This window comes from Hemitrygon akajei, unplaced genomic scaffold (assembly GCF_048418815.1).
Source record: "Hemitrygon akajei unplaced genomic scaffold, sHemAka1.3 Scf000047, whole genome shotgun sequence".
NCBI lineage: Eukaryota > Metazoa > Chordata > Chondrichthyes > Myliobatiformes > Dasyatidae > Hemitrygon > Hemitrygon akajei.
Genome location: NW_027331933.1, coordinates 2,940,397 through 2,965,524, shown reverse-complemented (window position 1 = coordinate 2,965,524; position 25,128 = coordinate 2,940,397). Strand labels below are relative to the sequence as shown.

The window sequence follows — 25,128 nt, the reverse complement described above, 5'->3', positions numbered from 1 at the left end:
GCTGCTCAAACTGTGGGGAGGGATTCACTCGGTCATTTGACCAACTGGCAACCCGTCATTTCACACAGGAGAAAGGCCATTCACCTGCTCAGACAGTGGGAATGGATTCACTCGTTTATCACAACTGAAGGTACATCAGCAAGTTCACACTGGGCAAGGCCATTCACCTGTTCTGTGTGTGAGAAAGGATTCAGTTAGTCTTCCCACCTGCGGACACACCTGTCAGTTCACTGTGGGCAAAGGCTGGTGATCTGCTGAATTTCTGGGAAAGGATTCACTCAGTCATCTGACCTAATGGCACACCAGCGTGTTCACACTGGAGAGAGGCCGTTCAGCTGCTCAGTCTGTGGGAAGAGATTCACTCAGTCATCCCACCTGCAAAGTCATCAGCGAGTTCACACTGGGGAGAAGCCGTTCATCTGCTCAGTCTGTGGGAAGGGATTCACTCGGTCATCCACCCTACTGGTACATCAGCGAGTTCACACTGGGGAGAAACCGTTCACCTGTTCAGAATGTGGGAAGAGATTCACTGATTCTTCCACCCTACAGAAGCATCAGCGAGTTCACACTGGGGAGAAGCCGTTCACCTGCTCAGAATGTGGGAAGGGATTCACTCAGTCATCCCACCTACTGGAACACCAGTCAGTTCACACTGGGGAGAAGCCATTCACCTGCACAGAATGTGGGAAGAGATTCAATCAGTCATCCAATCTACAGAGACATCATCGAATTCACACTGGAGAGCGGCCATTCACCTGCTCAGTCTGTGGGAAGAGATTCACTAATCCATCCACCCTTCTGAGTCATCAGCGAGTTCACACTGGAGAGAAGCCATTCACCTGCTCAGAGTGTGGGATGGGATTCACTGACTCTTCCACCCTACAGAGACATCAGCGAGTTCACACTGGGGAGAAGCTGTTCATCTGCTCAGAGTGTGGGAAGGGATTCACTCAGTCATCCAATCTACAGAGACATCATCGAGTTCACACTGGTGAGAGGCCATTCACCTGCTCAGAGTGTGGGAAAGGATTCACTGACTCTTCCACCCTACAGAGTCACCAGCGAGTTCACACTGGGGAGAAGCTTTTCATCTGCTCAGTCTGTGGGAAGGGATTCACTCGGTCATCCACCCTACTGGTACATCAGCGAGTTCACACTGGAGAGAAACCGTTCACCTGCTCAGAATGTGGGAAGAGATTCACTGATTCATCCACCCTACAGAAGCATCAGCGAGTTCACACTGGGGAGAAGCCGTTCACCTGCTCAGAATGTGGGAAGGGATTCACTCAGTCATCCCACCTACTGGAACACCAGTCAGTTCACACTGGGGAGAAGCCGTTCACCTGCTCAGAATGTGGGAAGAGATTCGCTCACTCATCCAACCTACATAGTCATCAGCGAATTCACACTGGAGAGAGGCCATTCACCTGCTCAGAGTGTGGGAAGGGATTCACTCGGTCATCTCAACTACTGGCACACCAGCAAGTTCACACTGGGAAGTGGCCTTTCACCTGCTCAGAATGTGGGAAAGGATTCACTGAGTCATCCACCTTACTGGTACATCAGCGAGTTCACACTGGGGAGAAGCCGTTCACCTGCTCCGTCTGTGGGAAGAGATTCACTCGGTCATCCAACCTACAGAGACATCAGCAAGTTCACACTAGGGAGAAGCCGTTCACCTGCTCAGTCGGTGGGAAAGGATTCACTCAGTCATCCCAAATACTGGAACACAAGTCAGTTCATAGTGGGGAGTGACCATTGTTATGAATCCCTAGGTTTTGTTTGATATGGACTGTCAATCTGACTTGCAGCTTGTTTACATTGCTCGCAGTTTGTTTAGTTTTAACTGAGGACACAGACACTCAGAGTCAGATGGAGACGGATGAAAAATGGAAGAATCGAAACCAGGGAACTAGTGGCCAAGGGTCACTGTTTGGAACTTTCCTTTGCCCACAAGGGTGGGCTAATTATCGATTCACCATACATCGAATGTGTGGCTGTCACCTCATTTAACACATAGGAGTGGATCTGATTTGGGATATCCTATGGAGACCACTTATGTGTTAACCCTTGCCTGGGTGTGATGTGGTCATTCATTTGAAGATGATACCCCTCATGACAAGTCACTTTCGGTGAAAATTCGTATGTAGATTTGTAAAGATGACGGATAAAATCTACAGCAACTGTTCTCTCATTTTAACACTGTGGGACCTGTAGAACAGACAGACGGACAGACGTACTTTATTTATCCTGAGGGAAATTGAGTTTCGTTACAGCCGCACCAACCAAAAATAGTGTAGAAATATAGCAATATAAAACCATCAATAATTAAATAATAATAAGTTTATCTTTGCAAGTGTAAATAAGTCCAGGACCAGCCTATTGGCTCAGGGTGTCTGACACTCCGAGGGAAGATTAGAAGAGTTTGATGGCCACAGGCAGGAATGACTTCCTGTGATGCTCAGTGTTACATCTCGGTGAAATGAGTCTCTGGCTGAATGTACTCCTGTGCCTAACCAGTACATTATGGAGCGGATGGGAGTCATTGTCCAAGATGGCATGCAACTTGGACAGCATCCTCTTTTCAGACACCACCGCCAGAGAGTGCAGTTACACCCCCAGAACATCACTGGCATAACAAATGAGTTTGTTGATTCTGTTGGTGTCTGCTACCCTCAGCCTGCTGCCCCAGCACACAACAGCAAACATGATAGCACTAGTCACCACAGCCTCGTAGAACATCCTCAGCATCGTCTGGTAGATGTCAAAGGACCTCAGTATCCTCAGGAAATAGAGACGGCTCTGACCCTTCTTGTAAACAGCCTGAGTGTTCTTTGACCAGTCCAGTTTATTGTCAATTTGTATGCCCAGGTATTTGTAATCTTCCACCATGTCCACACTGACCCCTTGGATGGAAACAGGGGTCACCGGTGCCTTAGCCTTCCTCAGGTCCACCACCAGCTCCTTAGTCTTTTTCACATTAAGCTGCAGATGATTCTGCTCGTACCATGTGACAAAGATTTCCACCATAGCTCTGTACTCAGCCTTATCTCCCTTGCTGTTTGACATAACAGTCTTCTCTCGACATTTACCCTGAATTACAAATATCTCTCTCATCACCTATTTTGTGGATGAACTGAACTTTCATACTTTACCATCTGAAGACTCCAAGTCTTGTTTCCCCCGAGCTCAATAGTTTGGGAGTTATATTTACACACATACATACACATAACACTGTTAATTGTTGTTTAACTTGCCTAAGTTACTATATTATAAGTGGATATAATTAGCATTGTGGTTTTCACATCAAAAACAGACTCCAGTAGTAGTCTATTGCTGCTGGTTCGTTTCTGAAGCATTACGGTTCATAACAAAATGGGGCCTGCATCTGGGATATGATCAAATTTGAGGATTGATTAATTATCGATTTCATTGGGGAAATCTCTTTTGATTTATTTCTGTGCAGAAAATTTGTTGATCGATGTCAGGAAGCGCCAACCTCTGAGGTATTAGAGGACGCCAGAAGGGTTGAGTTGTTGAGTATTGCTGAAAGGTTACATCTTGCTAAGGTGAAATTGACAATGAGGAGGGCACAGATGCAGAGGATAATAGCTGAACATTATGTTTCTGAGAGTGTGTTTAAAGTGGAGGAGTTGGAGGTGTTTCCTGAAAGTAAACAAGTGAGCTTGAGCTCCAGTACAAGTGAGAAAAATTAAAGATGGAGGCTGCGGAAAGGCAGAGGCAGTTTGAGGCTAGAGAGGCAGAAAAACAGACAGAAAATTGTCTCATAAAGTATAACAAAGGGGAAGGCTCAGCAAGCCTATTCTGCTTTGACAGTTGATGAAGCAGCTGATTATTTATACTGCACCAATCAGCACCACTGGGCTATAAACGTGCAGGAGCAGTGTGTGGTTCACTGCTTTGCTCAAAGACACTCACGCTGCCTTGGCTGAGGCTCGAAATCATGACCTTCAGATCGCTAGTTCAACACCTTAACCAGCTGGTCATGCACCACACATTATGACCTAGTGAAACAGGCTGTGCTCAGAGCTTATGAGTTGGTCCCAGAAGCATACAGGCAAAAGTTTAGACATTTGTAGAAATCTGTGAACCAGACGTATATGGAATTTGCTTATGAGAAATTTGTGTGTATTTCCTGCTGGTGCACATATAAAAATGTAAATGATGATTTTAACAGCTTGAAAGAGTTGGTTTTAATTGAAGAATTCAAAAAGTGCGTGCCTGATGACATAAAGATGTATTTAGATGGAAATGATGCTGCCACTATGCAGGAGTCTGCTAGATTAGCAGAACAGTTTGCTTTAACTCATAAGGTTATGTTTACCCTGAATAAGAGTTTCGAAAAGAGTAGCAGGGATAACCAGGGTAAACCAGAAATTAATGCTGGGATTTGTCAAACTTGTCAAGTTGTGGCTAAACCTAATCAGGTCATCCCAGTGGCCCCACTGCTAACTATTATGTGTACTGCATTCAGGTTCCCAGAGGCAATGCCTCTCAGAAATATTAAAGCTAAAAATGTGTCGAAGGCTCTTACCGAGTTTTTTTTTACTTTATTCGATTTGCCTCAAGAAATCCAGTCTGATCGAGGAAGTAATTTTACATCTGGGTTATTCCAGCAGGTAGTTTATGAACTGGGAGCAAAACAAATTACATCATCTACATACCATCCGGAATCACAAGGGGCTTTAGAAAAATTTCACTCTACGCTCAAGACATGAAATGATCAAGACATACTGTGTTGAAAATGGAAACGACTAGGATGAAGGAATACATTTGCTTTTGTTCGCAGTAAGAGAGTCGGTTCAGGAATCATTGGGCTTTACTCCATTTGAACTCGTATTTGGTCGCAGAGTGAGGTGACCTTTGACCTTGTAAAAGGAGCGGTGGATTGCTGGGGATGTACATGTTAACTTGTTAGACTATGTTTTAAAGTTCAAAAATAAACTACACCAATTCTGTAGTCTAGCGAAACAAAACTTAAAGACTTCTCAAAACAAAATGAAGTGTTGATTTGATAAGCAAGGTTGCGAAAGAAAATACCAGGTGGGGGATAAGATGCTTGCCTTATGTTGACGAATCCACTTCAGGTGAAATTCAATAGACCGTATGAAATAGTCTCTCAATTTAATGATGTGAATTATGTTATTACAACACACGACCGACATAAACTAACACAGCTGGTACACATAAATATGATAAAGCCTTATTTTGACAATCAGGCACCATCTGTGAGTGTTGTTGTCAAAATATATGAATCTGGCAACCCTGAGAATGAAACAATTGACTCGTCTGAGACTTTTCACAAGCCAAACATGGTCCCAGTTAGACTAATGAACTCCGATGTTCCAGAAAACATTGATAACAAGTTGTCTCATCTGCAGCCAAAGCAACAACAACAGCTGAAGGAATTAATTCTGAAGTTTAAAGATTTATTTCCCGATGTTCCCAGGCTAATCACGGTCTCAGTACATGATGCAGATATTGGTCAAGCCAAATCGATTAAACAACACCCATATCGCATGAACGTAGAAAATGTAAATTGGCTGAGCAATTGTTGTAAGTGTGGAAACAGATTCAGTAGGTCTCAGAGGCACTGATTATGGGAAGGTAAATGCAGTAACAAAAACAGATGCCTATCCTATCCCTAGGGCGGATGATTGCATCGATAAGGTTGGAATAGCTAATTTCTTACAAAGATTGATCTGTTGACAGGGTATTGGTGTGTTCCATTGACGGACAGAGGTAGAGAAAGTTCTGCATTTGTGACACCATCTGGGTTGTATGAATACAATGTTTTGCCTTTTGGAAAGAAAAATGCTCCAGGAACATTCCAGATAATGATTGATTTTGAAATTCGAGGGTTGGAACACACAGATGCCGATATTGATGACTTAGTCACAGGGAGTGACACTTGGGAAGAGCATATCTCTGCAGTAGAAAAGCTGTTTGACAGGCTTCGCAGGCCAGCCTTACAGTTAACTTGGCTAAGAGTGAATATGGCCATGCCTCTGTGACCTGTCTTGGCTATGTTGTAGGTCAAGGCAAGTTGGCTCCTGTTCAGGCAAAAGTCCAGGCAATTTCTCAAGTTCCTATTCTGACTGCTACGAAGGCTCTTAGAAGATTTCTGGGAATGGATGGATATTATCGTAAGTTCTGTAAGAACTTTGCTGCTATTGCTCTTCCTCTGATTAATCTCCTGAAGAAGGGTGAAAAGTTTGTTTGGACTGAACCTTGTCAGGAGGCATTTGATCGATTGTTATCAGTATTTGAGATTAGGCCAATCAATGTAGTATTCTGAGCAAATTTAATTAGCAGATTGGAGCTGTGGGTGGCGACATAAGTCATGGGTGCACAGAAAGTAAATGACAGGGCAAAAGAGACAACCCTGTGGGTTATGTGTCCTGAGGGTCAGCGAGACAGAGGAGATGGAGCCCAATCTTACCACCTGCCGGCGATCTGACAGGAAGTCCAGGATCCAGCTACACAAGGCAGGGTGAAGGCCGAGGTCTCTGAGCTCCTTGTCGATACTTCATGCCTTTGTATGGCTACTGCTCTGCCCATGACTGCAAGGAACTGCAGAGAACTTTGGAGAGCAGAGAACATCAGAGAAACAAGCCTCCACTCCATGGACTCTCCCTACACTTCCCCTCCCTCGGAAAAGCAGGCTATGTACTCAAAGATCCTCACAACCTGGACATTCTTGCTGCAAACCCGCTCCCACATTGGCAGAGAGATACAAAAGCCTTAAAGGTGTACCTGGTGTACAACCAGGCTGAAGGATGGCTTCCTGTCTGCAGTTATAAGCCAAATGAAAGATAAAATAGACTCGGCCTCACAATGCAACGCGACGTGACCCTGCACCATATGTCTATCTGCACTGCACTTTCTCTGCAGCCATAATGCTTTGTTACAGTTATTTTTTTGTTGTATATGAGCTCAATAAACTGTGTAATGTATCGATCTGTGTGGATGGTACATCAGGCAAGATTTTCACTGTAGCTCAGTACGTTATGAGAATAAACAAATTCCCCACTTTAATTGTGTGGAAATATTAGACAGACTGAGCTTCTGCTCCGGAACCACAGAAGGAAACTGACCTGTTGTCATTTCTGTGGAAAGCAAATATATGGAAGATGCTTCAATCTCACATTACGATCTGCAGTAAATGGAATCAGGTGACCGGTGGTGGGTCTCCCATATTAATATCAGAATCAAGTTTAATAGCACCGGAATATGCCATGAAATTCGTTGTCTCTGCGGTAGCAGTAGAACCTAATTCTTAACAAAAGATTTTAACAATTGTGATTTAAAATAAGTATATATATAGTACAAAAATAGAAAAAAAATGTAATAAACTATTCTAATTGTGTGGAACTATTTGATCCGGATCTCACTGCGTTGTCTGAAGGGGACAAAGGTGAAGCTACACGGACACGTAGAGCAGTGACCCGCAAATGCTGCAGATCTGCAGAAAAACGTGAACAGGAAACGGGATCAGGTGACGGGTGGAGGGACTCCGACCTGAACCGATGACTCTGCTCCTCTCCCCTCACACACTGCCCGACCCATCCGCCGCATTCCCCACATTATTCCATATTTACACCAGATACATGTCTACTTTTCCACACCATATCTACCCCGATCCCTTTCCCTCCACCCCCAGGTCACAGAGTCACGGGCTCGATTCCCATTCCCTTTTTCAGAGACTGGGATCCCTGATTCAACCGGTAAAGATGCTTTGCATTTCGATGTGTTCACCTCTCAGTCCTCGACTCTCTAAATGACATTTAGAGTTATCACATTTGATCTTTCTTCAGGTTATGACCCCACCGCTCCAGGGATCAGTCAGGTGAATCTTCATTGCACTCTCTATAACAAATACTCTCTAACCTCTTTGTTCATCCTCTATGGAATTAATTTCCATCTTCTGCAGCCCCGTGTTGCCCCCACCACTCACCTCCCACCCTTGTCACTATTTTCACCTTCCACCTCCCCCCTCACCTGGATCCACCTCTCACTCCCAAGCTCTTGCCCCATCCCCACCCCTCACCTCTTTTCTCTGACTATTTCCCGTCCACTCTCAGTCCAGAGGGAGGGTCTCGTCGCGAAATGTTGACGGTCCATTTCCCTCCACAGATGCTGTCCGACCCACTGAGTTCCTCCGGCAGTTTGTTCTTTGGTCTGTATAACCCGTGTTAATATGGGGAGCGGGATTTTACACCATATTGCAGGGCTAGGGTTAATGGACTTTTCGGTGAGACAAAAACATTAATCACGGAATCCAGTGTTGTGAGATGTAAAGTCCCCTGTTATGTGTCCGGCTGTGCCGTGTTAGTGGAATGGGCAGCGTGGTGTTTGTCTCGATTCGGGTCACAACACCAGAATTGCCAGCGGGGTCCACACACATTGTATTAGTCAACAGAAAACCTCTCGTCCCTGCAGTCTTTGTCTCCTGGTAAACTCAACACCCTGACAGTATGGACCATAGATACCCCTTCCTCTCAGAGTCAGGGAATCACTCAGACAGCTGATCGCTGAGAGGAATTATATTTATTGGTCATTAAAGTTCGCCCAGATTCGTTTGGACGGATTTGATGTGGAGTTCGGGGTGTCACAGTGAAAGGGCCGGACGGCCGAACTCTCTCCGTTGTCCAAACATCCTTCCAGGTGAGGCGACACTTCACCTGTGAATCTTCCGGGGTCGCCCATTGTGTCCGCTGCTCCCGATGCGGTCGCCTCTACACTGGTGACACCGGCTCCTCCGCAGTTGTGTCGGGTAGGAATGTTTTATAACGGGTGTCGATATTTTTCTACCCTTTTGTGCGGGATTGGTGGGTTTTGGGGGTTAATGATCGGGATGCCGTCCTTTTTGATGCGGGGGGTGTGGAGGGAGTTTCATTTTTTTTTCTCTCTGAACGACTTTCATGCTTTCTTTGTTTCGTGCTTCTCTGGAGAAGAAAAAAACTCAGCGTTATTTATGAATACCTGCTTTGGTAATAAATTAACCTTTGAACTATCCACTCCGAGCGGGACTTCCCGATGTCCAAACATTTCAATTCCGATTCCCATTCCCGTTCTGACGTGTCATCCCATCCCTTGCCAAGTTGAGGCCACCCTCAGGGTGCAGGATCAGCAACTTATATTCCGTCTGGGTGCCCCCACCCAACCTGATGGCATGAATATCGATTTCCCCCTCCGGTGAACAAATTTACCTCACACCCCTCCCTCCCACTCCCTCTCATCCTCTCTGTCTTTGTACGTCCTCTCACCTGCTTATCACTTCATTCTGGGTCCACTGCTCCATCCCTTTCTCAATATATTGAAGTGTACCTGTGAGTGTCGATACTCAAAATATCCTCACACGTCAGGTGTTACATGGTTCGAACTTTGTACATCCTGTTCAGTGTTTAAATATATAAAAAGTTAAAGAAGCTTGAATCTTTACATAAATTATTATCGCAATATACGAATAGAAAATATTGTATTGTGGAAGTGGCAAATGTTAATGGGAGGAGGTCAACCATTTGGGAGGTTTGGAAATGCATTTCATCTCGTTCATTGCCTCACTAAATTACTCTTTTTCCTGTCAACACAAAGAGAAAAAGAGCCTCTTTTCAATCAACTACAGTTGGTGGAGCGAGGCCAAGGAGTTAATCAGCTACTAATGATATGAAATGACGTAAAACTAGCTTGTAGCCTAGAATTTTTTTTTTCCATTTGGCTTCCAAAACAAAACTAAATTTATCCAGGTGTAGAAGAGGATTTTGGATGATTACCTTGAATATTTCATCAAAATCAGGCCGAAGATGAGCGAGCAGTGAATTTTTGTTTCATTATTTTCGACTCTTAAACATAGGTTTCGATGCTCATTCCGTGCTTAATATAGCTCCTTCCTGGTATCCAATGGTACAAATTGGAAAGAGCGGAAAAATGCTCGCATTTGTGTACAGGTATTCCCCAGCTTCCTTGGATAACGGGTCGAGTGAGAAGGAATTTCACAAGTACCTAAATTAAAAACAGTCACAGCTCCAGGATTTCACCAAAAACGATCAAATATCCTAATGTTATTAGTGGTATTTTTCCCCACCAGCCAACAACCCCGCTTCCGTAAAATTCCCTCTATTTAATATCCGGGGTTGTTAAATTCCGTGCTTGTTTATTTTGACTTTTTTACAGAGGTGTCGGCGCGGCGCTCCGGTGAGCTTTGCTAGCACTGCACCCCTGAATGTATGAGACAGTACAGTGTTAAATGCAAAATCCTGAACAGTGTCGATGATCAGAGGGATCTTAGACTCCAAGTTCATCGCTCCCTGAAAGAGACTGCACAGATTGATCGGGTGGTTAAGAAGACAAATGGCACGGTTGTCTTTATTAGTTGAAGCACTGAGTTCAAAAGTCATGAAGTTGTGTTGCAGCTTTGTAAAACTTGTCAGCCCACATCTGAAGTGTTTCATACAGTTCTGGTCGCTCCCATTCTCGGAAGGATGTCGGGGCTTTGGAGAGGGCGCAGAAGAGGTTTACCAGGACACTGCCTGGATTAGAGAGCATGAGCTATAACGGGAGGCTGGACAAACTTGTGTTGTTTTCTCCAGAGCGGAGCAGGCTGGGGTGAGACTTGGTGGACGTTTATAAGATTACGAGAGGAATAGATAGAGTGGACAGAGGGTATGTTTTTTCCTGGGGGTTTGAAATGTCTGACACATTTAAGGTGAGAGGAGATGTGAGGCGCATCTGTTTATTTCCACAGAATGCTGGGAAGCTGGAGTCTATGCCTGGGGTGTTATACCCCACCGGTCACGTGATCCCATTTGCCCCTCCCATTTAACCGCAGATGTAACAATCTCTTTGTGCATGTTCACAATCTCCAGGTGGGTGGTCACGCATCCTCCATGTTGTGTTGGGAAATCTGATGTTGGCCACTGAGTCCCGTTAACTTCCCCCGAACTCGCCTCGCTTCCTGAGGCTCCTCATATTTGTCCTGGAGCTTTATGGCGGTTGTGTCTTCTCCCGGACTGGGGTGGGTGAGAAAGGAGAACGTCCCAGATTGTGGGGATCTTTGATTTCACTGACTGCTTTACCGAGGGACTGGGAAGTCTCGGGGGGAAGATGGTTTCTGTGATGTGCTGATCTGGATCCAAAGGTCTTACCAGTTCCTCGCAGTCACGGGCAGAGTAGTTACCATGCAAAGCATGAAGTGTCCGGATGCGAAACTTTCTACGGTGTGTTGATAAAAATTTTGGTGAGGGTCAAAGTATATCTGGCAAAGTTCTTGTTATTTTTGCTAATTCTGTCATTTTAGAATCTTTTATACAATAGTATGTACTATTCATTCAGTACCTATGTGTTGCTGGAGGACCATCAGTGATTGTCCTTGATCCCTTCTCCCACCTGGTTCCATCTGCTCATCTTGTTCAACCTCTGTCCAGTCTCCTCACACCACCCAACCCCGCTTCAGTGATATACATCAACCATCTGGGTCATCCTCAGTCCACCTTGTATCCCACCTCCTCAATGTTATATATCAGCAAACTTTCTTCCAACCCTTGTCTTCATTGTGAAGTGTTCTTTTGTACCTTTGGCCTCGCTGAGTCATTTCCAGAATCGGTTATTGTTAGCTGGAATGCCAGAGGGTCATCAGGTCCCAGTTGTGTTGTGCATTGGTGTGGAGGTGCTAGTTTATGAACAGTGACGGGCTGACACACTGCAGCATTTTACTGGCAGCAAAGAGTACTGGGAGAGTTGGTGCTTGGGCTCTAATCCTGTGATTGGCATTCCAGGCAAATGAAACTGCTGGTGTTTTGGCTTTGACTTTGGTTTGAGCTTCTACAGAAGGGGCTGGATGCTCGTCCTGCAATGAAGCAGAAATTTCGAGCAGCTGGACATTGTTTGTGGTGAAATCCTAGATTGCACTACCCAGTGTAAGATGTGGGGACGATGTGTCAGACTCTCGGGGTCGGTGAGTGGCAGGTTCAGCTGTGTGAGTCTGTGAGGTTGGGTCCTGGGAGATCACGGTTTTTGATCCAGGTAAAGTGGACCCGGGATTGAGCTGCTTGGGCTTGTGAGGTGTTGATCGAGTATTTCTGGTCTGGGATCAGATGTTTGTTTCTGGAGTTCCTTTGGAAGCAATGACTCCCTATCTGAGGAGAGCATGAGTTCCCATTCCATCCCTCACAGGGAGAGGCTGTGAGTAAATGGGCTGTTCCGTGTTTACAACAGTAGAAATAGACCCTGAGTTTGGTGTTCAAACTGTGTTTGGAAATCCCCCCCCCCCCCTCACTGTCACACAGTGGAAATCAGGCAGCTGTGCTAAAGATCTGCACTAAAAACTGAAAATATTTGAAGTCATTCTGATGAAATGTTATTAATTGAATTGTATTGTAAGCTGTTCCTTACTTGCTGAGTGTTTCTGGTAATTCCAGTTTCTTTTTATTTCTTGGTTTATATTTCATGAAATGGACCTGTCTTAACCTGGAAATGAAATTGGCTGTGATAGTTTGTAGGCCTCCGTTAGAGTCTCTGCAAGGCTCCCCTCTCCACGCCACCGATGTTGTCCAAGGGAATGCCATTAGGACCCATACAGCTTGGCACCGGTGTCGTCACTCAAGGACACACAGGCAACCTCTGCCAAGGCTCGAACTAGCAACCTTCAGATCTCTAGACAAAAGCCTTAACCACTTGGCCACGTGCCAACACATGTGATAGTAGAACAGTAAAGAAAGCACAACGTTTCCCTTTAAATTATCCTGGTACCAATTTGTCCGTTATTCCTGGAAATGTGTTCAGTAGAGTTGTTGCTAACAAGCTTTACATAAATAATCTCAGGAATGATCGGTGTTATGCATGAGGAGCATTTGATGGTTCTGGACCTGTGCTCGATGGAGTTCAGAGGGACGGTGGGGGTGGTGGAGGATGTATGGTTAAGTAAACCTACCAAATGCAGAAAAGCCTGGATACAGTCGACATGGAGAGGATGTTTCCATTAGACTGAGAGTCTGTGATCTGACAGAGTCTCAGAATAAAGATGCTTCCCCTTAAAACTCAGATGAAAAAAAAAATTTGGCCAAAAGATGTCTGATCTGTGGAATTTGTTGCCACAGAGGTTGGCTGAGGCTGCGATTTGGGTATATTTATGACAGAGATTAATATATTCATGATTGCTAAGTAGCTTCAGGGTTACAGGAGGAAGACAGGAATATGGTGTTGGAATAAAAATCAGCCGTGGTTGAGTGGTGGGTTGAGTAGATCGAATCATCTAATTCTGTTCCTGTGTCTTATGTCTTACCGTGACTGAATGATGGCTCCTTCTTATCCCATATCATTCTGTGACATGTGAGGGACAATAAAAGATTGTTCACTGAGATCATTAAATCTGCCTTCAACGTTTAAATTTCAGTGAGTTTTGTTCTTAGTAACATTAAGCAGAAATGTTTAGTTCTCCTTTTCATTATTAATGTGCTTCATTGTCTCTCTGGTTAAAGTTAGACCTGTGGTGAGAGATTTATTTGAAGAAATACCCCAACTGGAGGCAAACCACGACTGAAGACGAGGGAACAGCAACAAGTGAACCAGCACGAGGACTGAGAGCTTCAACTGGAGAGAACCCATCTGACTCAGAGATTCCAGTGATTCAGTCGGGAGAAAGTTTGGTGAGTCTCATTTACTCAAACACTGGTCCTTTAGACATTACATACCTGTACAAAGGAAGGTAGGAAATAGTTGGAGTGAGACCGAATGTGCCCAGAAGTACCAGTTATGCCTCTGTCAGACCCAGTTGCAATCACTCCAGGTCTGGTAATGTGCTTCCAGCAGCCCAGCCCTTTGAAACCACTCCCATTCCCTCACAGTGGTTACTCAGTTCAAGATCTTGCATCCTCTGATGTAGCTTTTGGTCAGTTCTGAGTGGGGAGAGGGAAAGAGAGGGGAGTATTTATGCTGACTGTCTTTCAAAAACAGTATTTGTTTGAACTTGCTGCAAACTCTCTACCCATACCCTGTACTTTCTCAAGTACATAGATGACAAGTAGCAATGGGCGTAACCCCAGAAAACGTCATTAAGCACGGGACTTGAGTCCAAGAAACAGCCTCTCACCATCACCCTGTGCCTCCTACCACCCAGCCATTCCCAGACTCTGGGACTCTGTAACAAACTCAATGTTAACAGGAAGATTAGTCAGTGATTAAGATGAAGAGAGACTTGTGGCCTCCTGAAAGGACACGTGAGCTGAACTGTCTGATCCTGTGGACCACATCCACCCTCTTTGACAACGTAATTTACCCCTTGCCCATCCACCCAGGTCATGTTGCATCTGATAACCCACAGTACCCCAACCACCCTCCGTCCTGCCAGTGCCCCCACACCCTTCTAACCATTCACCCTACACCAACACATAGAAGGCCCCCTTCACCCATGTCCACCCTCCCAGCTTGGGGAACCAGAGCAAACTGATCACGCGATCCTGACTCAGTGCAAAACTAAAACCAGGGATGAAAGACTGGAGAGCCCAGAGCCTCCAGCTGTCCGGCTCGGTCCCGGCCCTTTCCCACTGTAACCGGCCCTTGATTTACACAAACCCGAGATCAACACCCTCCTCACCGCCATCTGAACAGGAGAAACACCCGTATCAGCTGGGGTGACCTGCAGTTTGTCCCCGTATGTGTAAAAACTCCCCGCTGTCAGATATGGAGACCAGAATCGTATGCGGTAAAACCATATAACAATTACAGCATGGAAACGGGCCATCTTGGCCCTTCTAGCCGGTGCTGAACGCTTACTCTCACCTAATCCCACTTACCTGCACTCTGCCCATAACCCTCCATTCCTTTCCTGTACATATACCTATCCAATTTTTTTTAAATGACAAAATCGAACCTGTCTCTACCACTTCCACTGGAAGCTCGTTCCACACAGTTACCACTCTCTGAGTAAAGAAGTTACCCCTCGTGTTACCCCCTAAACTTTTGCCCCTTAACTCTCAACACATGTCCTCTTGTTTGAATCTCCCCTACTCTCAATGGAAAAAGCCTATCCATGTCAACTCTGTCTATCCCGTCATAATTTTAAATACCTCTATCAAGTCCTCCCTGAACCTTCTACAGTCCAAATAATGAAGACCTAACTTGTTCAACCTTTCTCTGTAACTTGGGTGCTGAAACCCAGGTAACATTCTGGTAAATCTCCTCTGTACTCTATTGACATCTTTCCTATAATTCAGTAACCAGAACTGTATACAATACTCCAAATCTGGCCTCGCTAATGTCTTCTACAATTTTAACATCACATCCCAACTCCAATACTCAATGCTCTGATTTATAAAGGCCAGCATACCAAAAGCTTTCTTCACCACATGAGATTCCACCTTCAGGGAAATATGCACCATTATTCCTAGATTTCCTCACACTGTCTACAAGCTTTCTCTATTTGTGAACTAACCTCTTCTCTCCTAGTCTCTTCAATTTGATTCCCACCCCCACAACCATTCTAGTTTAAAGTCTCCCCAGTAGCCTTCACAGATCTCCCCATCAGGATATTGGTCCCCTTGGGTTTCAAGTGCAACCCGTCCTTTTTGTACAGGTCACTCCTGCCCCAAAAGAGGTCCCAATGATCCAGAAACTTGAATCCCTGCCCCTGCTCCAATCCCTCAGCCACACACTTATCCTCCACCTCATTCCATTACTACTGTCACTGCCGCGTGGCACAGGCAGTAATCCCGAGATTACTACCTTTGCGGACCTTCTTCTCAACTCCCTTCCTAACCCCCATATTCTCCTTTCAGGACCTCTTCCCTTTTCCTACCTATGTCATTGGTACCTATATGTACCACGACCTCTAGCTCCTCAGCCTCCCACTTCAGGATATCATGGACGTGATCAGAAACATCCATGGCACCAGGGAGGCAAACTACCATCCGGGTCTCCTGACTGCGTACACAGAATCGCCTATCTGACTCCTTAACTATTGAGACCCCTATTGCTACTGCCTTCTTCTTCCTTTCCCTACCCTTCTGAGCTTCAGGGCCGGACTCTGTGCCGGAGGCACGGCCGCTGTTGCTTCCCCCAGGTAGGCTGTCTTCCCCCCCCAACAGTATTCAAACAGGTGTACTTATTGTCAAGGGGTACAGCCACTGGGGTACTCTCTAGTACCTGACTCTTCCCCTTCCCCCTCCTAACCATGACCCATCTGTCTGCCTCCCATGGCCCTGGTGTGACCACCTGCCTGTAACTCCTCTCCATCAACTCCTCGCTCTCCCTGACCAGACGAAGGTCATCGAGCTGCATCTCCAGTTCCCTGGCTCAGTCCCTCAGGAGCTGCAGCTCGGCGCACCTGGTGCAGATGTGAACATCCGGGAGGCTAGGAGACTCCGGGACCTCCCACATCCGACACCGAGAACAGCAAGCTGCCCTCACACTCATAATTCCCAGCATGGAACCGTAAACCCACGGTGGATTTGTCCGATGACTTGTGAACATATGTGATTAATGACCCTGCAACTGGGGACTGAATAATTAGTTCATCTAACAATTCAAATCATATACACCAATCTCCTTGCCTTTCTCACTCACCCCTAGCTACTTACCCCATTTCCCTCACCACACCCTCCTCACAGTTCCTCTTCCTCATAGGGCCTTCTACTTCAGCCCTCCCTTCTTGCTCCCTCTCAATCATCCTTGCTTCGTCCCCACCTCTCCCCTCCCCCTTCCCTCTTCTCTATCCACCTGTTACACTGCTACTCAACCAGTCTCCCACTCTCTTTCACCCCTTTCCTCACGCTCTGCTTCTCTATCACCACTCTCTCTACTCTATTAACAAATCGTACTCCCCTCTCGTCTCTCTTCATCTCTTCACTCTCATGCCTCTCTTCATTTCTCTCACACTCTCTCCCGTTCTCCCCTTCTATCCCCTCTGTTTCTCTTACTCTTCCATTCTCTCTTCCATCCCTCAATCGCTGTCCCTACCCCTATCACCCACCATCTCACTCGCCATCTCAGTCACCCTCTACCTTCCCATCTCCTCCTCTCTCACGCACCTTCTCACCTCACTCAATCTCATCTCTCTCAATCACTCACCTCCACCACTCTGCAACCTCCTCCATTTCCAGCTCTCTCCCTCTCTATCTATCTCTCTCCCTACATCCCACACTCCCCCTCTCTCAAACACTCTCCCTGCTGGCTCCCGTATCCCACATTGTCTTCCCCTCTTTTCTCTCCCCCTAAATCTACCACTCACCCCTCGCGTTCTCCCTCTTCGCTCCCTGTCAGTCCCACTCCTCCTCCCTGTCACACCCTGCGCTCTCCACCCCATCCCATACAGTGGTATGCAAATGGCTGGGCACCACTGGTCAAACTTCCTGTTACTGTGAATAGTTAAGTGAGTAGAAGGTGAACTGGTCTCCAAAAGTCATAAAATTAAAGACAAAACATTCTTTTCAACATTTTAAGCAAGATTAGTGTATTATTAAAAACACAAAATGCTGGCAGAACACAGATGCCAGACAGCATCTATGGGAGGAGGTAGTGACAATGTTTCGGGCTGAAACCCTTCATCAGGAGTTTAGTGTATTATTTCTGTTTTGTACAATTTTAGAGTGGGGAAAAAAAGGAAAGGAGCACCAAGGAAAAGTCTGGGCACCCCAAGAGATTTGAGCTCTCAGTTAAATTTTACCAAGGTCTCAGACCTGAATTAGCTTGTTAGGACAATGGCTTGTTCACAGTCATCGTTAGGACAGGCCAGGTTATGCAAATCGCAAAGCTTTATAAATACCCTGACTCCACAAACCTTGTCCCAACAATCAGCAGCCATGGGCTACTCTAAGCGGCTGCCTAGCACTCTGAAAGTTAAAGTAATGGATGCCCACAAAGCAGGAGAAGGCTATAAGAAGATAGCAAAGCGTTTTCAGATAGCCGGTTCCTCAGTTCGTAATGTAATTAAGAAATGGCAGTTAACTGGAACGGTGGAGGTCAAGTTGATGTCTGGAAGGCCAAGAAAACTTTCCAAGAGAACTGATCGTAGGATTGCTAGAAAGGCAAACCAAAACCCCCATTTGACTGTAAAAAGACCTTCAGGAAGATTTAGCAGCCTCTGGAGTGGTGGTGCACTGTTCTACTGTGCAGCAACACCTGCACAAACATGACCTTCATGTAAGAGTCATCAGAAGAAAACCTTTCCTGCGTCCTCACCACAAAATTCAGCATCAGAGGTTTTTCTGACATTGAGGGAGAGGTTGTTTTCTTGACACCAGACAGATGTTGTTCAGAGCTCAGACAGAGTCAGCACCAAATGCTTGAGCATGGTGCGATGAATGTGTTGAGCTGTGGAAATCACGATGCAAGAAGCATCGTAGGAAAGCCAGATGAGCCCAGGGCATGGAATTATGATATCGTAGGCATTACTGGGAATTGGTTGCACCCAACAGTCTGAGGGATGTAGGGGAACAAATTTGTAGAGAGTTCACAGACTACACCAAGAAACAATAGTTGATATAGTAAGTGATTTTAACTTTCCATATATTGACTGGGACTCCCATACTGTAAAAGGACTAGATGAGGTCGAGTTTGTCAAATGAGCCTTAATCAGTACGTAAAACATCCGGCGTAGAAGTGTGCAATAAGCTGTTGGGAAACGATCCAGGGCTGGTGACAGAAATTAGTGAATGGCAACACTTTGTGTCTAGTGATCATAATGCCATGAGATTCCAAGTAAGTACGGAAAAACAGAGGTCTGGACCTCTCGAGATTCTAAATTGGAGAAAGATCAATTTTTATGGTATTTGCAAGGATTTGACAAGGGTGGATTGGGACAGGCTGTTTTCTGGCAATGGAGTACTTGGTAAGTGGGGGTTCTTCAGAAGTGAAATTTTGAGGGTGTAGAGTTTGTATGTGCCTACCAAAATAAAAGTTGAAAGGTAACTGGTGCAGGGAACCTTTGTTTTCAAGAGGTAGCAAGGCCCCGGATATTTTGTTCCTCCAAATTCCTCAGGCTGTTGGGTGCTCCCAAGACACATTAATGACTACAATATCATATTTCCACACCCTGAACTCATCTGACTTTCTTTAGTTGTCTTCTGTTGGTTTCGAAAAGCTTCCCAATGTTTTTTGCTCTATTATTTGCCCTCCCTTTGGCTTTTATGTTGGCTTTGGCTTCTCATTTCATGATTGTGTCCTCCTGCCTTTCCAATGCTCCACTTCTTTGGGATGTGTCTATCACTCAGCTCCCAAGTTGCTCCCAGAAACTCCAGCCATTGCTGCTCTGTCGTCACTCCTACCAGATTCCCCTTCCAGTCAGGTTTGGCCAGCTTCTCTGTCACAGAAACATGGAGAAGGTCAGAACAGAAACATGCCCCCTCTGTATGATCAGAATGGTAATCTATACGGGACTCAAAATAGATGGGGGAGGTTTTAAATAGCAGTTTTGCATCCATTTTTACTCAGGAGATGGACACAGAGTCGATAGAGGTGAGGCAAAGCAGCATCAACTTCAAAGACCCTGGACAGATTAGAGAGGTGGAGGTTTTTGCTGCCTTAAGACAAATTAGCATGGATCAATCCCCAGGGCCTGACAAGTTGTTCCCTGGGACCCTGCGGAAGACAAGTGCAGAAATTGTCGGGGTCCAAGCAGAGATATTGAAATCATCCTTAGTGACAGGTGAGGTACTGGAGGATTGGAGGACAACCGATGTTGTTCTGCTGTTCGAGAAGGGCTCTAAGGAGAAACAGGAAAAGGTTACGTTACTGAGCTTGACATCAGTTGCGGGAAAGTTATTAGAACATATGTGCAGGAACCGGATATATAAGTACTTGGATCGATGTGGACTGATTAAGGATAGACAGCATGGCTTTGTGCATGGTAGGTCATGTCTAACCAGTCTCTTGAGGAAGTTATCAGGGAAGTGGATGAAGGCAAGGCAGTGGATGTTGTCTACATGGACGTTAGCAAGGCACTTGACAAAGTCTCATATGGGAGGTTGGTCAAGAAGGTTCAGTCACTCAGCATTCAAGACGAGATAGTAAATTGGATGAGACACTGTCTTTGGGAGAAGCCAGAGTGTGGTAGCAGATGGTTGCCTCTCTGACTGGAGGCCTGTAACTAGTGGTGAGCCACAGGGATCAGTGCTGGATCTGTTGTTGTTTCTCATCTATATCAGTAATCTGGATGATAAGATGGTTAGGTATCAGCAAATTTGTGGATGAAACCGAGACTGGGGATTCAGCGGACTGCGAGAAGACTATCATGGCTTGCAGTGCAAACTGGACCAGGTGGAAATATGGCTTGAGAAATGGAAAATGGAATTCAATGCAGACAAGTGCGAGGTGTTGCATGTTGGTGGGACCTACCAGGGTGGGTCTTACACAGTGACTGGTCGGACATGGAGGAGTGTTGTTAAAGAATGGGATCTGGGAATACAGGTCTATATTTCGCTGAAAGTGGTGTCACAGTTCGATAGGGACAGAAAGAAAGATTTTGGCATATAGTCCTTCATAAACCAAAGCACTGAATGGTATGTTATGTTGACTTTGTACAAGACATTGGTGAGGCCTAATTTGGAGTATTTGCAGTTTTGGCCACCAACCTACAGGAAAGATGTAAAGATTTTGAAAGAATTCAGAGAAAATTCACAAGGATGTTGCCAGGTCTGGAGGACTTGGGTTATAAGGAGAGATTGAACAGGCCAGGACTTTATTCCTTGGAATGTAGAAGACTGAGGGGAGATTTGATGGAGGTATACTACAATTATGAGGTTTATAGATAGGGTAAATGCAAGCTGGCTTTTACCACTGAGATGGGGTGGGACTACAACCAGAGGCCATGGGTTAAGGGTGAAAGGTGAAACATTCAGGGGAACATGAGGGGAAACATCTGCCGAGTGAGTTTCCAAAGTGATCACCAGCTCATAACCCAGCACGGAAGGAAAGCGTGCAGGGGAGCCAGCTGGATTCGAACTCAGGACCTTTCGTCCCGAAGTCTGGCACTGATGCCACTACGCCACCAGCCAGGTCAGGAGATATTGACATGGCATTGAAACTGTGGCACTTTAAATGAACATTACATAAAGGAAAACTTTAGCTGCACATCAACAAAGGCTATTTATGTGAGAGGGTTTCTGTTACTGTGGGGCCAGACACCCTTTCAGCTCAGTGGGAAGGGGGAATAATTCAAATGGACAGAGTCAAACAGAGCCAAGTCACAGATTGGAGATGGCATAAGTGCCCCATTCTTATAGAGCATCAGAGAGTTTGGGGGTCATTCCAGATACCAGCACTGTGCCCAGTTAGAAGGAGATTTCGTTCTCCAATGTGTTGAACTTCACTGTAACAGTGTGATGTCAGATCACACCTTGGCAACTCAAGTGATCTCATCTCAAATGTTGTCCTTCACCCACTGATTGATTTTTAAATCTTTTAACAGGTTAAAATCGACAAGGAATTTGTCTATGGGAATTCAAACACAACACACCAGTTGTGCTGTCTCTGACTAGATATTTAAGGAGCAAGGGATTCAATCAACCATCCTTCCTGCTCAGACTGTGGGGAGGGATTCACTCGGTCATCTGACCAACTGGCACGTCCGTCATTTTACACAGGGGAGAGACCGTTCACCTGCTCAGACAGTGGGAATGGATTCAGTCGGTAATCTCAACTGAAGGTACATCAGCAAGTTCACACTGGACAAGGCCATTCATCTGTTCTGTGTGTGGGAAGGGATTCAGTCGGTCATCCCACCTGTGGACACACCAGTCAGTTCACACTGGGCAGAGGCTGGTCATCTGCTGAATTTGTGGGGAAGCATTCACTCGGTCACCTGACCTAATGGCTAACCAGCGAGTTCACACCGAGGAGCGGCCGTTCACCTGCTCGGACTGTGGGAAGGGATTTACTCGGTCATCTTACCTACTGGTACACCAGCGAGTTCACACTGGAGAGAGGCCATTCACCTGCTCAGACTGTGAGAAGGGATTCACTCGGTCATCTGACCTACTGGCACACCAACGTGTTCACACTGGAGAGAGGCCATTCACCTGCTCAGACTGTGGGAAGGGATTCACTCAGTCATCTTACCTACTGGTACACCAGCGAATTCACACTGGAGAGAGGCCATTCACCTGCTCAGACTGTGAGAAGGGATTCACTCGGTCATCTGACCTACTGGCACACCAACGTGTTCACACTGGAGAGAGGCCATTCACCTGCTCAGACTGTGGGAAGGGATTCAGTCAGTTATCTGCACTGAAGGTACATCAGCGAGTTCACACTGGAGAGAGGCCGTTCACCTGCTCAGACTGTGGGATGGGATTTACTCAGTCATCTCACCTACTGAGACACCAGTCAGTTCACACTGGGAAGAGGCCATTCACCTGCTCAGATTGTGGGAAGAGATTCGCTTCGTCATCTCAACTGAAGATACATCAGCGAGTTCACACTGGGGAGAGGCCATTCACCTGCTCAGAATGTGGGAAGGGATTCACTCGGTCATCCAACCTACAGAGTCACCAGTCAGTTCACACTGGGAAGAGGCCATTCACCTGCTCAGACTGTGGGAAAAGATTCACTTCGTCATCTCAACTGAAGATACATCAGCGAGTTCACACTGGGGAGAGGCCATTCACCTGCTCAGAATGTGGGAAAGGATTCGCTCAGTCATCCACATTGAAGGTACATCAACGTGTTCACACTGGGGTATGGCCGTTCACCTGCTCAGAATGTGGGAAGGGATTCACTCGATCATCCAACCTACAGAGTCACCAACACGTTCACACTGGGGAGAGCCCATTCACCTGCTCAGACTGTGGCAAGGGATTCAGTAATTCATCCACCCTACAGAGACATCTGCGAGTTCACACTGGGGAGAAGCCATTCACCTGCTCGAACTGTGGGAAGGGATTCACTCAATTATTTGATCTACAAAATCACCAGCGAGTTCACACTGGGGAGAGGCCATTCACCTGCTCGAACTGTGGGAAGGGATTCACTCAGTTATCCACCCTACACAGTCACCAACGAGTTCACACTGGGGAGAGGCCATTCATCTGCTCAGTCTGTGGAAAGGGATTCACACAGTTATCCAGCCTACACAGGCACCAACTAATTCACACTGGGGAGAAGCCATTCACCTGCTCAAAATGTAGGAAGGGATTCAGAGATTCATCCGCCCTACGCAGACACCAGCGAATTCACACTGGGTAGAGGCCGATCACCTGCTCAGTCTTTGGGAAGAGATTCTCTCGGCTACCTCCACCAAATGTGCATGATTGTCAAGTCAAACTCGAGTTTCAGGAAGGTATTAAGAAAGAGCAAGAATTCACTGGCAGAGAGGACGGAACCTGCTGCCAGAGGGTGGTTTCTGCCCAGAACATTTGGGCAGAACCCGCAGCGTCACAGTGACAGTCCAAGAGCAGCGTCACAGGGGCAGCCAGGAGCAGCGTCACAACCCGCGGTAAGATGCCGAACTTTAAATAATTGTTGAGACTGTTTCAGGGAAAGGAGCACTGCTGTCACTGCGTTTGGGTTAACTCCGCCATCGGGATCATCGCACACAGGCACTTCTGGAAAACGGCGCGAGGCTTAAGAAGAGCTCGCAAACATTCGAGAGAGTTTACCCAGTTTGGAACCATAACGGTCCAGTAGAGAAATGGAGGTGCAGGTCCGAAATCGTCTCCGAAGTCCAAGAGGTAGCCAGTTTCTCACCTGATCCTAATCCTAATGCTACTGCCACTGCCTTCTGACTAATGCCTTATGACTATCCTTGACTAGACTAATGACTGACTTACCGCTGATTATTTATGACTACAGACTAATAATTACCAACTGCCACACTTGCGAAAATAAAAATAAAAAAGGAAAAAGAAGGAAAGTTGTTTGGTCATTGAATGGAATCCAGTTAAAACCTTCGGGTAGGCGTATTCAGTCCCTTTCAAGTGGGGAAGCTGCACATGGGAGCAAGAACTCCGACTTGACAGTGAAAAACTGGTTGACAGTGAAAATACTGCTTGACAAAACTGTTTGACCAGGAAACAGAAATCTGGGAGCTTTGAGCTGGATCAGCAAGAGCAATAACCTGGAGTCCTGAAGAAGGAAGGAAATCAAGTTCAGATAAAACAACATCAAAGCATCACTAAAAAGTTGTACTCTCACCTGTGAACAGCCTGCAGAGGGAATCAAACATGGCTGAGCAAGCTATTGGGAAATCAGTTGAGCAACTCAAGCTAGAGAGAATGACAGCAAAAAGATTGTTTTCTCGTCTGGCCAACAGTATTACCAGGACCTATGAAGACATGTCTGAAGAGGAGCTCAGAGTGAGTTACAATAAACTCACAATGGAAGCCGAGAGAGTCATGGAAGCCAATGATGATGTGGAGGCCGGACTCACTGCAGAACGGGAGGCGGAGCTGAACACAGAGAAAGTAGCTGTGTCAACTGAACAGCAAAAAGCCGACCTGGCAAAGACGGCAAATGAGTGTGAGTTGAAACTAAAGGAAATCAGAAGGCTGATCCAGGAGACTCTTTGGACCAACTTTGGAAATGTTGAGTTGCTCACAGCACTACAAGCAGCAGAGGATGAATGTGAAGACGTCGCTGCTGTACAACCTGATGGCCACCAGGAGGCGTATGTCTTCATGCTTAACCACCTGCAAGGACTGGTAAAGACAGCGAAGGAGTTGGGAACGATGGATCCCGCCAGGGGATCGGAAGCACCTTCAGAGTCGCCTAAAGGGGCTCGAACTCCACGTCCCCAAGTTGGTTTCCAAGAAGGCCCACTTCATACAGGCAAGGAGAGAGGAGGATGCTGAAAGACTAACACCGACGGCGTTGGGCTTTTCCTCCAATTTTCCCACGCCAGCCATCAGACTGAAACCGACGTCCCTTCCCAAGTTTACTGGCAGCAGACGTGATTTTCACAGGTGGAGAAAGGACTGGGAAGCACTCCAGAGGCAGGGAGAGCCGGTTCAAGAGAGGTGAAAAAGGTTCAACTGCTGGACAGTCTTGACGACAAAGTCAGAAGAGACGTTCGCCTCAAAACTTATAAAACTGCAGATGACATCTTCCGTGTTCTAGAAAACCGCTGTGGAAATCGAGCGTGGAAATCGGAAGTGGGATAGTATTGGCGCAGCATGCGAG

At 46.2% G+C, this 25,128-nt stretch overlaps 3 protein-coding genes across 3 annotated transcripts in view; all 3 read left to right on the top strand.

Moving 5' to 3' along the window:
• LOC140720808 (uncharacterized) overlaps positions 1-25,128 on the top strand; it is a 290,042-nt gene that overhangs the window by 20,608 nt on the left and 244,306 nt on the right. The window contains exon 3 of the mRNA XM_073035651.1: positions 13,500-13,667. The gene's annotated coding sequence lies outside the window, so the exon portion shown is untranslated. The remainder of the gene's footprint in view (positions 1-13,499; positions 13,668-25,128) is intronic.
• Positions 75-2,199, top strand: LOC140720841 (uncharacterized). The gene has a single exon (XM_073035689.1). The coding sequence runs from the start codon at positions 295-297 to the stop codon at positions 1,753-1,755; it is 1,461 nt and encodes a 486-aa protein (XP_072891790.1). The 5' UTR covers positions 75-294; the 3' UTR covers positions 1,756-2,199.
• On the top strand, positions 22,177-23,196 carry LOC140720844 (uncharacterized). Its single transcript, XM_073035701.1, has one exon. The coding sequence runs from the start codon at positions 22,300-22,302 to the stop codon at positions 23,194-23,196; it is 897 nt and encodes a 298-aa protein (XP_072891802.1). The 5' UTR covers positions 22,177-22,299.

Excerpts from the sequence above, each read along its gene's own strand:
- LOC140720844 (XM_073035701.1), top strand. The coding sequence starts at position 22,300 with ATGGGATTTACTCAGTCATCTCACCTACTGAGACACCAGTCAGTTCAC.
- LOC140720841 (XM_073035689.1), top strand. The coding sequence starts at position 295 with ATGGCACACCAGCGTGTTCACACTGGAGAGAGGCCGTTCAGCTGCTCA.